Source organism: Notolepis coatsorum, assembly GCF_963971535.1.
Source record: "Notolepis coatsorum genome assembly, chromosome: 4".
In the NCBI taxonomy this organism is placed as follows: Eukaryota; Metazoa; Chordata; class Actinopteri; order Aulopiformes; family Paralepididae; genus Notolepis; species Notolepis coatsorum.
In genome coordinates, this window is record NC_140168.1 from 44,918,655 (window position 1) to 44,933,569 (window position 14,915).

Below are 14,915 nucleotides of genomic sequence, written 5' to 3' on the forward strand. Positions count from 1 at the left end.
GAACCGATCAACGCCTCTCCCTGGGTGTCCAACCTGGTGATAGCCAAGAAACGGGGGGGGCGCGGACTGCGTCTATGCGTCGATCTGACAGACGTAAACAAAGCCATCATCCCTGACAAGTATCCCCTCCCCACAGCGGAGGAGCTGACTAGCCATTTCCATGGCTCCACGATTTTCAGTAAAATGGATTTACGTCACGGCTACCTGCAGGTTCCCCTGGCACCGGGCAGTATGGACCTCACAGCGTTTGTCACACATGTGGGGGTTTTCAGGTACAAGCGCATGGCTTTTGGCCTGTCATCAGCCCCAAGCTGTTTTCAGAAAATAATGTCGCTCATTTTGGCTGGCATCCAGGGGGTCAGCATCTACTTGGATGATGTGGTGGTGCATGCGCCCACCGCTGCACTCCACGACGCTCGCCTGGAGCAGGTCTTCCAGCGCTTCAAGCAAAACGGGGTCACACTCAACGCGGAGAAGTGTACATTTGGAGCTACTGAGGTCGAGTTCCTGGGGTTCAGGCTCTCCAGGGAGGGTATCACCCCGATCATGTCCCACACCGAAGCAATCCTGTCCCTGCCGGACCTGCAGTCGCCGTCCAAGCTGTCTTCTTTTCTGGGCATGGCTGCCTACTACCTCCGGTTCATGCCACACTATTCTGACTCGACGGCCCCTCTGCGCCAGCTGTTACGCAAGGATGCGGTATGGGACTGGACCCCGGCCTGCCGGGAGGCTGTGCGCGTCATCAAACGGCAGCTCACGTCCCCGCCAACACTGGCGCATTTCAGCCTGACCGCGCCCACCTTGGTCACCTGTGACGCCTCTGGGGTGGCGCTCGGCGCCGTGCTATCCCAGGTTTATGGAGGGGTAGAGCGTCCAGTGGCTTTTGCCTCTCGGGCCCTCACACCAGCCGAGCAGAAATACTCGGTGGGGGAAAGGGAGGCCCTCGCCTGTCTGTGGGCCTGCGAACGCTGGCATGTCTACCTGTATGGCAGGGCGTTCACCATTCGCACAGATCATCAGTCTCTGACAGCGCTGCTGGCGACCCGAGGGGCGGGGCACAAGCCTATGAGGCTACTGAGGTGGGCTGATAGGCTGAATCAGTACAACTTCGGACTCGAGTTTATGCCGGGGCGCTCTAACACGGTAGCTGACCTTCTTTCAAGAGCCGTCTCTACGACAAAAGGGGCGGGTGAGGCGAGTCCTGAACAGGAGGACGACGTGGACTGGGTCCACATGCTGCATGGACCGCTCAGCGCAGTAGTCACGCTGGCTGAGCTGCAGCAGGCTGCGGCTGAAGATGAGACATTTACAAATCTCCGTGCCTATATCCAGGACGGCTGGCCAGCCACGGTGGAGGACAGACTGCTCCCCTACCGCCGAGTCCGCGACGAGCTCTCCTGCTGGGGGGAGGTGTGCCTCGCCCGCGGTCACCGCGCTATTATACCAGAGGCGCTGAGGGCCAGGGTATTGCACATGGCGCACGACGGCCACCTGGGGGTGGTTAAGTTGAAACAACGCTGCAGAGACACAGTGTGGTGGCCTCACATAGACGGCGACGTAGAGGAGCTGGTGCGCAACTGTACCTGCTGCCTGCTGAGTGGGAAAACGGGCCAGCCGGCTACAGCACCCCTCACCCCGACCCCGTGGCCGTCCGCGCCGTGGGAGCACATTCAGGTTGACCTATGCGGAGAGCTTCATGGGGCCCCGGCACATGCCCGCTACCTGATGGTCGTGCGTGACCTACACTCGAAGTGGCCAGAGGCCATCGAACTCAGCTCCATCACCACACAGAGCATCACCGACAACCTCGTCAAGCTGTTTGGGCGCTGGGGCCTGCCCAGTGTCGTCACCACAGACAATGGGCCTCAATTCATCTCGGCAGAGTTCTCTGAGTTCCTGTCACTGAGGTCCATCAGGCACATCAGGACGTCGGTCTACCATCCTGAAAGTAACGGCGGCGTTGAACGCCTAAACAAATCTCTGAAGAATGGAATCAGAGCCTGCCTGGAGGAGGGGAAAACCTTCAGCGCTGCACTCACCCAAACTCTCCTGACCATCCGGGCATCCAAGCACTCCACCACAGGGGTCTCTCCGGCTCTGCTCATGATTGGGCGAGAAATGAAACAACCACTAGACTGCTTGAGAGCTGAACCGGCCCCTGAATGCGAGAGCCCTGGGCTCGAGAAGGCCAGAGATCAGGTCCAAAGCTCACAGGCTCAGATGAAACGGAGGTATGATGCCTCTCACAGAGTACAGACTCCCACTATGTCAGCAGGGGATTGGGTCAGGATTAAACACGCCAACCGCAAGAACAAGCTGAGCTCATACTGGTCAGCACCCCTCCGAGTGACCCGTCAACTGGGTCCGGCCACCTACAGACTAGATGATGGTTCTCGCTGGCACTCAAACCGCCTGCATAAGGTGGGTGCCCCGACACTGCCTGCATCATCCATGAGCCAAGCTGCAACCCGCAGTTGGCAGCCCCGCTTGGAAGCAACCAGGGTGGGAGGTAACCCACCACAAACACCAGACCCTGCTCCCCAGCCTGCTCGCCCTCAGAGGGTGAGGGCTCCACCCGCTTGGCATGGGGACTATGTTACTGGGTAAATGCCACGGGTTGGTGGACTGAAGTGTTCAGTTTCTGTTCATGGACTGGAATGTTCTATTGCTGTTGCAAGAGGGAAGGGGGGGGGGGAATGTTATGTCCTGTTATGCTACGTATAGGTTGTGACATACTAGCAGTTACATTGTAGGCTACTGTGCCTTTAATAGATGGGCGTGGTTAGCGCTCGAGGTAGGGCTGGTGTTTGTAACCTAAGAGTCAGTCGAATAAAGTAATGAAACCACACGGTCGTGTGTTCATTGTCTCAACATAATATGTATGTAAAAAAGCCATGTGGACTCGGTGAGGTTAAACTTTGTGCATATTTCTCCATAACTACAGAAGCCCTGGTTATTAAAAATATCCCCTAATGAGTGTATGCCTTGCTCTTCCCATATAGGGAATCTTATAGGACGTTTTCCCATTAAGAGTGCATTGTTATTGAATATGGGAGTGTGATTATGCCATTTTTGAGGGTTAGGATATTTTTTTTGTGTTTCCCGCCATGTTCGGATTGCATGGGTAATTATGGGGCCAAATTTCCGCTCACAGTGCTTGATTGGAAGTTTAGTGTGTGCTATGTCCTTCAGTCTCTGTGGGGCTACTATGTTTTCTTCCAATTCTCTCCAAGATACCAAAGCCTGGGGATCAAACCATATTGTCAATGGTCTTAATGTGAAAGCCTTAAAATATTGTAAAAAATCTGGAACTGCCATGCCACCGTCTGCTTTATTTCTCTGTGCGGTGGATCTTTTTATGCGAGGTGGTTTGTTATTCCAAATAAATTTGTATGTGGAGGAGTGTAATCTTTTCCAGTAGCCCTCTGGAGGGGGTAACGGTAGCATTGAGCTGATGAAGTTGATTCTTGGTAATACATCCATCTTAACTATTGATACCCTTGCCTGTACTGAGTTTTTAAGTTTTGCCCACCTGTCCAGGTCGTCTTTGATTTTGTTCTGTATTTTTGTGTAATTGTGCTTCACCGTTTGTCTTATGGTGGGAAATATTTCCACACCCAAGCATCTAAAATGTTTTACCATGGGTATCGCACCTGGGAGGGTTGTGTCTTTTTTTGCATGGATGTTAAGTGGAAGGAAAGCCGACTTCGGCCAATTTATTTTAAATCCCGATAAATCACCAAAGTTCTCTATCAACTTGAGTAGATGAGGCAATGTGGTGTTGGGGCTTTGCATGAACAATATTACGTTGTCCGCATATAAACTAATTTTATGTTGTGTGCCCTTGATTACGATTGGTTCTATGTATTGGGATTGTCTTATATATTGTGCTAAAGGCTCTAATGATAGATCGAATAGTCCGGGACTAAGAGGGCAACCCTGTCTGGCTGAGCGTGATACCGGAAAGATTTCGGAGATGAATGTGCCTGTTGTAATCATGGCCGATGGGTCCTTGTATAATACTTTAATCATATCAATGAATCCTTTTCCTAACCCCATCCTTTCTAATACTGCCCATAGAAACGACCATTCCAGCCTGTCAAATGCTTTCATAGCATCCAGGGATAGCATCGCCTTAGGTGTGGTGTCCTCTTTGTCTGCATCTAGTACGTGCAGTATTCGTCTTATGTTATCATTGATCAGGCGACCTCTTATGAAGCCAGTTTGGTCCGGATGAACTAAAGACGTCATATGCTTTTGCAATCTGATGGCCAATACCTTAGAGTACAGTTTGACATCGGTCCGAGGAGGCTTAAAGGTCTGTAACTACCGCACTCGGTGGGGTCTTTGTCTTTTTTGAGAAGGACTGAAATGAGTGCGATATTGTGGTGTTTATGGAAGCTCCCCTCCTTGACTGAGTATAAGATCATATTTAGTAATAAGGGTCCAAATATGTCCCAACAAGAAAGGTACATTTCTGATGGGATACCGTCTCTTCCAGGAGCCTTACCATTTTTCATTTCGGATATGGCCTTCTTGAGTTCCTCTAATGTGATCGGTGCTTCTAACTGTTTAGCGTCGTCCTCCGAAAGTTTAGGGAGAATAATTTGATTAAGATATGTGTCCAATTTGTTTTGATCAAAGGTCGTTTCTGAATTATATAAGTCGGAGTAGAATTCTTTGAATGTATCGTTTATTATTTTGGGGTCTGTTACAAGTACTTGTTGTTTTCTAATGGCAGTTCCAGTTCAGACAGTTTTGTGCATTGATTTTTGCGCAATATGGAGGAAAATCTATCCGTGAAATCCTTGATCATACCCTTTACCGACATCCATATTATTCTGGGGTCTTGCACCGCGTTTGCATTCTCCCGTAGGAATACTGTGAGAGCTTCTTTGAGTTGTGTAATGAATTCCTTGTTGTTAAGCAGCATAGTATTAAAACGCCATCTTGGGGCCCGGGAAGATAGTATACCAAATGTTGCTTTTAGGATTAAATAACAGTGATCTGAAAGCGCATTGGGTATCATTTCCACTTCATATTTATCAAATAGTCTCGGGGATGCAAAGACATAATCAATTCTGGATAATGTGTTATGTCTCGCCGATCGACAGGAGTACTTTCGGGTCGTGGGATTAAGTGAACGCCATAAATCAATTACCCCTGTAGTCTTTGACCAATCTTTTAATGCTTTAGATGAATTTTTTTGTTCGCTGGAAAAGGCGAGGTAAGATTTGTCCATCCTTGGATTCCAAATGGCATTAAAATCCGCACCTATTATAAATGAGTACTTGGGATGGTTTAACATTTCATCGGTTAGTGAAGTGAAGAAACCCACTTCGTACAAATTTGGGGCATATACCGCTGCCAACGCTATTTTCCTGTTATTATGTACAATCCTAGCTATAGTTATACGCCCCTCAGCATCCGACCATACCCCTTTTAATTCGATATTTAATTTACGTCTGACGACTATGGCTACACCTCGAGTTCTCGTACCAAAAGAAGAGTGACTAATATTATGGTATGTGTTATCCGCTAACGTATCTATGTCTTCCTCTAAAATGTGCGTTTCGCTTAGTAGAGCCACGTCCACATGTTCTTTTTTCATCAGTGTGAGCACGCTTTTGCGTTTGTGTTGTTTGTTTATCCCACCAGTGTTCCATATCATTATATTCAAACTAGCCATAATCTATGCATGTTTTTGTGTAGTTTTTGGTAATGCTTCTGGAGTGCGAAGCTACAATAGATGTACATCCAATTATTGAGGTCCCGTTGAGAGCCGAGCTTAAAAACATATATATATACAAATAAAAATCCCCTATTTTCCCCTCACCCAGAGAGTCGTACAGGCCTGTGTTCCAAAAACACATCCTCCGCGTATGACTTTCTCCCTTAGTCCACCGGATTGCCCAAACTGAGCATTGTAATCCTAATCTTCCTATGCTAATTGCCATAGGATCTAACATTTTCATTCTAATACAATAGAATGTCGCTTTTGGTCTTGCACCTTCCCTTACTGTAATGAAATATTGTGAAAAATGAAAAAAAAGAGAATAAACTTTCATCGACATATTCATTTGAACCCTCTACTAACATATGTAGGAAACACCAGGAAAAAGGAAAAGATTGTAGAGAAATATTGACACCTTAATGTGAAGAACAGTGGAAAAGAACAATGTAAGATAAAAGAAAGAGAGAAAAAATAGAAATAATAAAAAAAAGATAAAGATAAGGAGTGAGAGATAGAATAATACTCAACGTGGAGAAGCCACTAGAACCGAATTGAGTGATTAGATAAAATAGAAAAACAGAGCCTTTTAGAGCTTCAGTGTGCCAGTCTCTTCATCAGTGGAGTGATTACTTAAATTGTTAGAATAACCTTGTTGTGTTCATACGTTTAGGTGTGGTTGATTTTTTTAAGTATTATTAAGGTCTGATTGAACTTCAGTCAATTGATTATATGCTATGTTTATACACACCGGATGTTTAATGTTAGAGTTGCAAGCCTTCGTTGTCATGGTGCATTATATTCTAGAAGGTTGTAGAATACACTAGTACTAATAGACTGTTGGTGTGTTCCAGAATGATCTAAGTGACCCAGGGCAGTCGAGCGATAAACCCAGAATATTCCAGATTGATCTTATTGCCAATGATATGTTCTTGTCTCCCCGGAGACCAGAGGTCTGAAATTATAATGTATTACGAATCGTATTATACACAATACGCATTGGTGTAGACGGCCTGCATATCATCTGCTACTTTTGATGAACACAATAAAAGTCATTATAATACTGATATACACAGAGAAAGAGGGAGATGAATCGGCTTATCTGTTTTCAGACAGTGTCGTTCTGCCTTGGGGGATCTGCTCCATATCGATTCCAATATTCCTCAGCCTCTTTAGGTGTGTGTAATCCAATCCTACGGCCGTCCCTGCCCACGATCGATAACAGCGCCGGGTATGTTAGCCTTGGTCTGAGGCCAGACTTGAAAAAATTTTGCATCACCTCCTTGTATGGTAGACGTCGAGCGATGGCGTCTTTGCTTAGATCCTCGTAGATAAATATTGAATGATCACCATGTTTCAGCTTCCCACGTTGGATGCGAGCAATTTTGATGATGTCATCTCTTATTGATGTCTTCCGCAGAGTAACAATGATGACTCTTGGCCCGTTGTTTCTTTGCTCCCGAGAACCGATTCTGTAAGCTTGGTCCACTTTCGGTACTGTGTTTAGAAAGTTGTTACCCAAAATCACTGATAGCACTGTTGGAAAGTTGTCGTCTGCGCAATTGACTGCTTCATCAAGTCCTACAATGCGGATGTTATTTCGCCTGTGGTAGCGTTGGGTTTCGAGTAGCCTCTCCATCGCTTCATCTTTAACCTCTTGTATTTTCCTCCGGCATGCTTCTTCCACCCTTTCTATCTCTTTTGTCACCTCTGTCATGCCAATGCAGATGGTGTTCTCGTTCACTTTGACTGCCCGTGTAATATCTATCACCGTATTCTCCACTGTCGTGATTCGCTCGGACTGTACAGCGACCGCTTTCTTAACTTCTTCTAATTTAGCATCGATGTGTTCGAGTTTAGCATCGACGTGTGCTTTGAATTCATCTTTGAGTTCCTCGATGTGTAATCTGAAAGCGACCATCTGTTCTTTCATCAGGTTAGTCAATGAGTTGAAATCGGGTGGTGTGATTGTACTGCTTGTGTCAGTTGGTGGTATAGGTGCAGTGACGATGCCGATGGATTTGTCTGCTATTATCTTCTCAAAATCAACTGCTATATCTCTCACGGAGCTTGTTCCTGTCGCTCCTGTTATGTTGACAACTATTGTCTCCCTGTCGGGGACAATAGTCGATGGTCTCGGTGTATTCTCCTCTTTATTCTCCTCGTCGGGGCTTGTCGCCAACGGATCTGTATCCGCGTCGCCTTGAACGTTTCTTCTTGATCGTGTTTCAATCTGCGCCGCTGAAGTTGCCGTTTCTTGTTTCTTTCCCGTCCTTTCCCTATCCTTAACCATGTTGTCTTTTGATATAGTTAGTAGAAGGTCTTATCAATACATACGATGTGGTCTAATCTCTTTTGGTATTGTCCAAATAAGGTTTTTAAACGAAATTAACGTTGACGGGAGCGGAGCTATTGCCAAATGCGTGCGCTACATGTTGCAGCTAAACCGGAATTGATTGATCTATAGCCCCAAATGCATTATATTGATGATGAAATACAGTTTGATAGCAATCGGCGCGATATAAAAAATTTCAACTGGACGTACTTCTAGAATGATCTACGTATGATCTGATGATGACCGGATGGGCGGGGGATCGTTTATAATTCCGTGGGCAGCGTTAGATGATTCATCCAGAGTGGGTCATATGTTCATCATAGCAGTTTATATGGAATACGTTAGAAAATAACGCTGGATCTTACCGTATGTTCCTCGCGCCGTTGGGCGATCAGTGTGGGGTAGACAGTTTTCCATTATGGGATGTCGAAATACCCGGTCCATTTCCAGGTTGTATAATAGTATATACGTCCAAATCATGTTGTTTATCGAGTTATTGGCAACGGATCGCTATGTATTGTGTCGAGCTCGAGTCCCGGGACCTATAGCGAGTGCCCGGAAGTAATATGGGTGATCACCACTCCATCCACATGACTTCCTGTTTGGGCGATCTGCCGATCGGCCACCAGATGGCGCTCTTGAACCGCTAGAGGATTGAGAGGAGATCAGAACTGTGTGTGAAGGCTGCAGAGGGAAAATATGATTCCGATCACAGATTTTTGAAATATTGATATCAAAGACGAGTTACGGCGTCCTAGGCAACTTGAGCATGGCTAGGAAAGACGCCTAAACACGTTTTCGGCACTTAAAGTGTTAAATGTTATAACAAGGTCCATGGTGACAGTAGGCATGTGTTACACGCCCAGACCTGCTCAGGTCTGGGAGGTTCAATGCCCCAGGGTCATGCCGCCATCTAGCGGTCATCTGCAGAAGCTGCAGTCAACATTGACCCTGCTTGCTCAGATTAATCATATTTTATTCTGGCAATTAGTGTCTATGTTAGAAGTGTTGTTTGTTTAGGTTTTCTCTGTGTTGGCATTTTGATTCTGTGTGTTGTTTTAGTTTAGTCCTTGTTCGGGATTGTTGTTTATTGTATTTGTTCTAGTGTCTTCTTCCCCCAGGTGTTTTCCATTGTAATCAGTGTTAATTAGTGTCTGTATTTATTGCTTGTGGTTTGTTGGGATCTTTGTGGCGTCACTGTCTCCTTGTTTTCCCTGTGTTGTACCTGCCTTCCCTGTCGTTTTCTTGTTTTCCTTCGTTGTATTAGTAGTCCTAGGTCCTTTCGTTTGTTTTGTATTCTGATATTGTTAGTAAACTTCTCCTCGTTAAGCATCACACCTTCCACACATATATCATAACATTTCCTCGTTCTTATCTCGTAGTTTAGAATAAATTGGTTATTGCGGACATGAAATGAATAGCAATCAATCAACTCTTATTTAATTTATTTGAAATAATAATACAAACAAATTTACATATGTAGCATTCCAATTTTCATAGATATCCTCATGATGTGCTTTGCTACAGACAGGCTGACTTTCACAGAATGATGAATGCTGTGCTCTTGTCTTGGGGGGGGGGGGGGGGGGGCGGGGGGCAAAATAATGATGAAAAGACATCAATCTTTATTATCACCCATCTCTCTGCCCGGAACATCCAAGGGCAACAGAAATATTACACTCATGAAGAACATTTATCTTCACACAGCAGCCTATGGTTTTTTCCCGTCTGCATTTAAGGAAATTTCACCCTCCTATGGACCTGTCTGTGTACTTTATTTTCTCTTTGTAACAACATGCGTTATTGAAGTCTATAAAACTGGCTAATACGGATTTTTATATAGAATGGACATCCGAATGTTTTCATTTTCATATAAAATAGGGGGATTTCAATCTGAATTTGGTGTAATACTCTCATTGGCGAAATAGTCCGTCTATCAACCCTCTCTTGTCCCACATTGGCTACCGAACACCCATCCGTTCGGCGTCTTTGGCTCCGCCCTCTCGTACCTGTCGTTCTGTGAGAGGCTGACAGCGCTTCCTATCGGCCCGCCCACCCCACCCCTCCCTCCCCACCCGCCGGCATTCAACCTCCACGCATTCAAGCGGAGGATAGCGGAGAGTTTCGCAGGGCTTTCTATCTCGGGCATGAGTGTGCGTTTGGGATGTAAAAGTAACGGTTGTTCTTCGCTCTAGCGACGCGTTTTAGAATAAAAACCCTGGACAGGGGGGGACATAGAAAGGAAACGAGGAGGTTAAACCAAGGAGGAGCCGCGCGGTCGGGACGGAGCAGCGAGAAGGAGACGGGAGGAGGAGCGCGTGGCAGCAGGAGGAGGAGGGCGCTCTAGCGGATCCACTGACAGCGCGTGACACAGCGGGCAGAAATGGCGGAGCTCCACGCAGCCGGCGACGGCAGCAAGCAGCACAAAGCGGCGTCCCCGAGTGCCGCGACTAGCTTGGTGCAGCATGGAGGAACCAGCCGACCGAGCGCGGCGGGAGGAGGAGGAGGAGGGGGCAGCAAAGTAGGCCTCTCTGTTGGTGGACTGACACAGCCGGCGGGATGGCAGTCTTTACTCTCCTTCACCATTCTGTTCCTGGCCTGGCTGGCAGGGTTCAGCGCCAGACTGTTCGCAGTCATCCGGTTCGAGAGCATCATCCACGAGTTTGATCCATGGTAAGCTATATAGCGACGAGTCAACCTGCAAGCTGCTCCGGTAACCGGTCACCCAAAAAAGCACTAACTAATGATGCTATCAGGCGAGCAACAAAGTGGTGCTATAGGGGGGTCGGCTAGCTAACCGTTGGAGCTGCCTGTCTGTCATGCTGCTGGCTGCTTCCTCGTGATCCGCTGCTACTAGCTATCTATCATCACATTGTGGTTCAAACCTGATTTAGATTAGGAAAATAATAATAACGTCTGTGAGCATCATCAGGTTCACATAACTGCACACACGGGAATGATTGGCGCCCGATACATCACCTATTTTGATGTTTATATTGCCACTTCCGTACTTGGAATTTAGGGGGAAGTTATTCAATTCAAACGTCAAGTGAAGTTCAAATATATCCAACATGCTGGTAATAATGCGGAAGATGGCTTTACACGTCACCATGACAATCTGGCTCCCGACATTATAATAATAATAAGAGTACTTGAGATGTTTAGCATTACAAAAAACATTATAACGTAATATAATGTTTTAGCGATCCGATCCGTGCGTTTCTAGTTCGGATAAAACTGGACTGATTTCCAGTCATGCATAAACACATAAATAAAGTGGCAGATGCGCTTCGTATGATGACGGCAAAGGGATTAAAACCCGGAAGCTAATAATAACGGTCTGACCTGGTCGGTCATCTATGGTTATTCAGAATAGTAACTGTTCTTTCTACTCATTCCCATTCATACTGGCTGCACTGCATGCATGAGTGAAATCATTTCTGCTCCGAGTCTAGGTCAGAGTTTCATAAGGAGTCGTCAGTCGTCTACCTAGTCGCCATTGTCACACTACTAACTACAGTCACTCATTCAAACGTCCTTATTCTTGCTCAAGGATCTCCAGTTCAACACGTTTCAATAGCATGCACCTGATTTTGTGATTGAATTATGCTAAAAGAAATGCACGTTACTAACAATGTTAATGAGGCACCCGGCTTTGGGTGCAAATGTTGCCTTTCAACCTTTGGAATCTGTATTTTCTTTCCCACCGCCTTCATATCTGATTAACTTCCTGGGTGGTCAGCGTCACTGACTGATCACACTCTTTAACCCTTTCACTACCACACTACAGAAGGTTAACCTTTCACTACCACACTACAGACGGTTCACAGTCTGTAGTGTGGTAGTGAAAGGGTTAACCTTCTATATTGTCCCAGTGAAAGGGTTAACCCTTTGGTAGTGAAAGGGTTAAGGCATTTCACTATGAATTGAAAATGGGGGACCCTGATGTAAACAAGACAAACATATTTCTCTGGTCTGCATCCCCTTAACAATTGTGTGTATTGAGCCGTACTGTATTGTACCCATTCTGCAATCTGTTAAATAAAGTTTTCATTCATTCCTCTATGGGAGTTCTGTGGAGGTGTATGGTAACGTTCTACTACATGCCCTGTAACACGAGGACTGTGGGAGCTGTTCTGTGACCAGGGTCTTCACTTCAGATTAACCCTTGAAAGGGTTAACCTTCTGTGTATTGTCGCCGTGAAAGGGTTAACCGTTTGGTAGTGTGGCACTGAAAGGGTTAAACAAGTGTTTGTCCTGCTTACCACTCGGAAGTGTTTTTCTCTCAAAGCATTCCTTTTTAAAATAACTTCTTTTAATACAATTTTTTACATTCACTTCTGTGTATTGTCATGATGAGAGATATGGCATCTTTGCTGCTATTGCTATTGCTTGGCGTAGAGTCTTGTGTTATCTGCAGCTAACCATTGCGTTTAACAAGCGGGTCGTTTGGAAGACCTGGGATTGAATTTATCTGTGGAGAAAAATGTCAAGCATAACAATAAAGCAAACATTGCCAAAAACGATTTGCAGCCACGCACCTAGCATGAGTGACTTGTTTATCCGGCTCTTCTCATTTTGCTCTCCTAATATTTGGTATATTAAATGGTATAACAAGGTCCATGTTTGTCCATGGCAATGAACTTGACATTTTCCTAATCTCATCCATGCAAAACGTAGCGCAGGTTGTTGTCATTGCATCCAAACTTGTTTCTCCACTTAAAATTGATTGGCGGTTTCCGAAACCACCTCCCTCACTTATCGTCAGACAAAACCTCACCACCGGTAGTCAATAAGTCGGTCAATGGTTTCAGCACAGGGTGTTACTGTGGCTGCACACTGGACTCTCCCTCTCGCATGTATCCCTGTTGTTCAATATTTGCTGAAGCTGCTTTTGCTGCTCCTTGGAGGAAGAGACTTTCAATACGACTCCCAGTGTTGATTATATTCCATGTCCACTGTAACATCTGCCCAGCTATTGACCAGTGTGCAGGGCAGGCTGTATGGAGAGGTACATGTGGGGTGTGCACGTGTGCGTTGGACCAGCATTGCTACATGGAACCTGTCAAGTTATCCAACCTCTGTTCTGTCGGGTAATAAAACCCACTCTGTCTCTCTCTGATGGGAAGATACTGAGCTGGGTCCTAAGGAAGCCAGGGCTGTACAGTGCGACGAAATCGTCGCAAATTGCCCCTTAATTTGGCCGTTGCGATTGAAATATTATATCTGGTAGCAACGTTGCGAGTAGAGATTTCAACCCTTCATTCCCATTTCACTCCTAAATTAATCCATACAAATTGGATAAAAAATATTTAAAACATTAGCCTACAACCAAGGCTGTACAGTGCGACACAATGTCGTGGTGCTATGAAAGAATCTGTCGGCAATGAATGAACTTACTGCGATAGCCTGAGTGAAAAAAAGATTTGCGTGAAGTGAATCTGGGTCACGCTATATACTTGGTACTTGTAGTCTATCATGCGATTAAAGACCATGTCCCTGTCTGCGTAGTCTATACATCCAACACCAAATCTCATAATTCCTAGCGAAACGAAACTGAATGTGGCCGCTTCCTTTCAATAATATAATATGGCTCTTGCTCCGCAAGAACAACGGAGTGGATAATGGATATCAGTCCATTTTATGACAACCACGTCCGATGTGGAGAGATGATAAGATGATGATGATTGATGTGATGATTGATTGACGGGGACACGGAAACTTCTAACGTTCAGCCATGCATTACGTGAGTACCCCACTATTAGGACGTGAAATACTGTCTACTTAAATTGACACCGCGGATCAATAAAGTATCTATCTATCTATCTTATCTATCCTATCTATCTAATAATGAGACAATATGCAAATAAGATAATACTAATAATTGTCGGTTCCCCATATATGAAATGAAAGTGGCTTGCAACTTTACTGCTGGTAAAATCACTGTTTATTTCTCGTATTGCATAGTATTACATTCCACTTCTTTGTATTTTATTTTTTTTATTATTTTTTAAACACACACATTACATTCCACTTCTATAAACAAAGTCCTACCGTAAGAGCCTCATACGGGTCAATTAAACCTTTTTTATTAGTCTTTCCTTCGAGCTAAGTTGGACTGATCATTTCACTGTCAAAAGCGCAAATGTAAATAAGGTTGCGTTGCAACAGTTTTCAAAATAAAGGTCACATATACAAATACCTCTCAATTCTTATAAAAAAAAGTCCCGGATATACATAAACATTAATTGGCATAGATCTCTATAAACGGCCCAACACATTGATCACTTTAGGCACACACTGAAACCAGTAGCAGGTAATTACCCATACAAATAATAAAACTTTCATGGGGTTATTTACAATAATAATAATTCATTTGATTTCTAAAGCACTTTTCATTGTGAAACAAATTTATGCAGAGTTTCTTGTCCTCCTGATTAATGGTGTGTGTGTGTTGTGGTGATCTCATTCAAGGAGCACCACACAAGCGCGCGCACACACACACACACACACACACACACAGTTTGTTGTTTTTGTTCTATTAGTGATTTACACACTTTCTCAGTTGGTTCATTATAAAAGATACAAACCTGAAAACAAACGCACTTAAATGTTAAATAAAAGGACCACAGTAATGAGGCAGGAGGAACATATTTTTTTAATAATGGTAAAATTGTTATTTAAAAATTTGCCCCTAAAAAATATTTTTTGTCCCTAAATTTCTCATTTAGGGGCAGGTGTGCCCCTAGTGAAAAAGCTTAGCGTGGTACAGCCCTGTAAGCGCACACGTGTGCAAGAACTGCATAATTAACAAGATCTTTTTTGCATCCCAATATTGACAACTGCGAT

The 14,915-nt window shown here is 45.0% G+C and overlaps 1 protein-coding gene across 1 annotated transcript in view; it reads left to right on the top strand.

The window, feature by feature from the left end:
- Positions 1-10,177: 10,177 nt before the first annotated feature.
- Positions 10,178-14,915, top strand: part of LOC311227415 (dolichyl-diphosphooligosaccharide--protein glycosyltransferase subunit STT3B) — a 170,032-nt gene continuing 165,294 nt past the window's right edge. Inside the window, exon 1 of the mRNA XM_084313049.1 lies at positions 10,178-10,739. Within this exon, the coding sequence (XP_084169175.1) occupies positions 10,450-10,739 (290 nt within the window). The 5' untranslated portion in view covers positions 10,178-10,449. The remainder of the gene's footprint in view (positions 10,740-14,915) is intronic.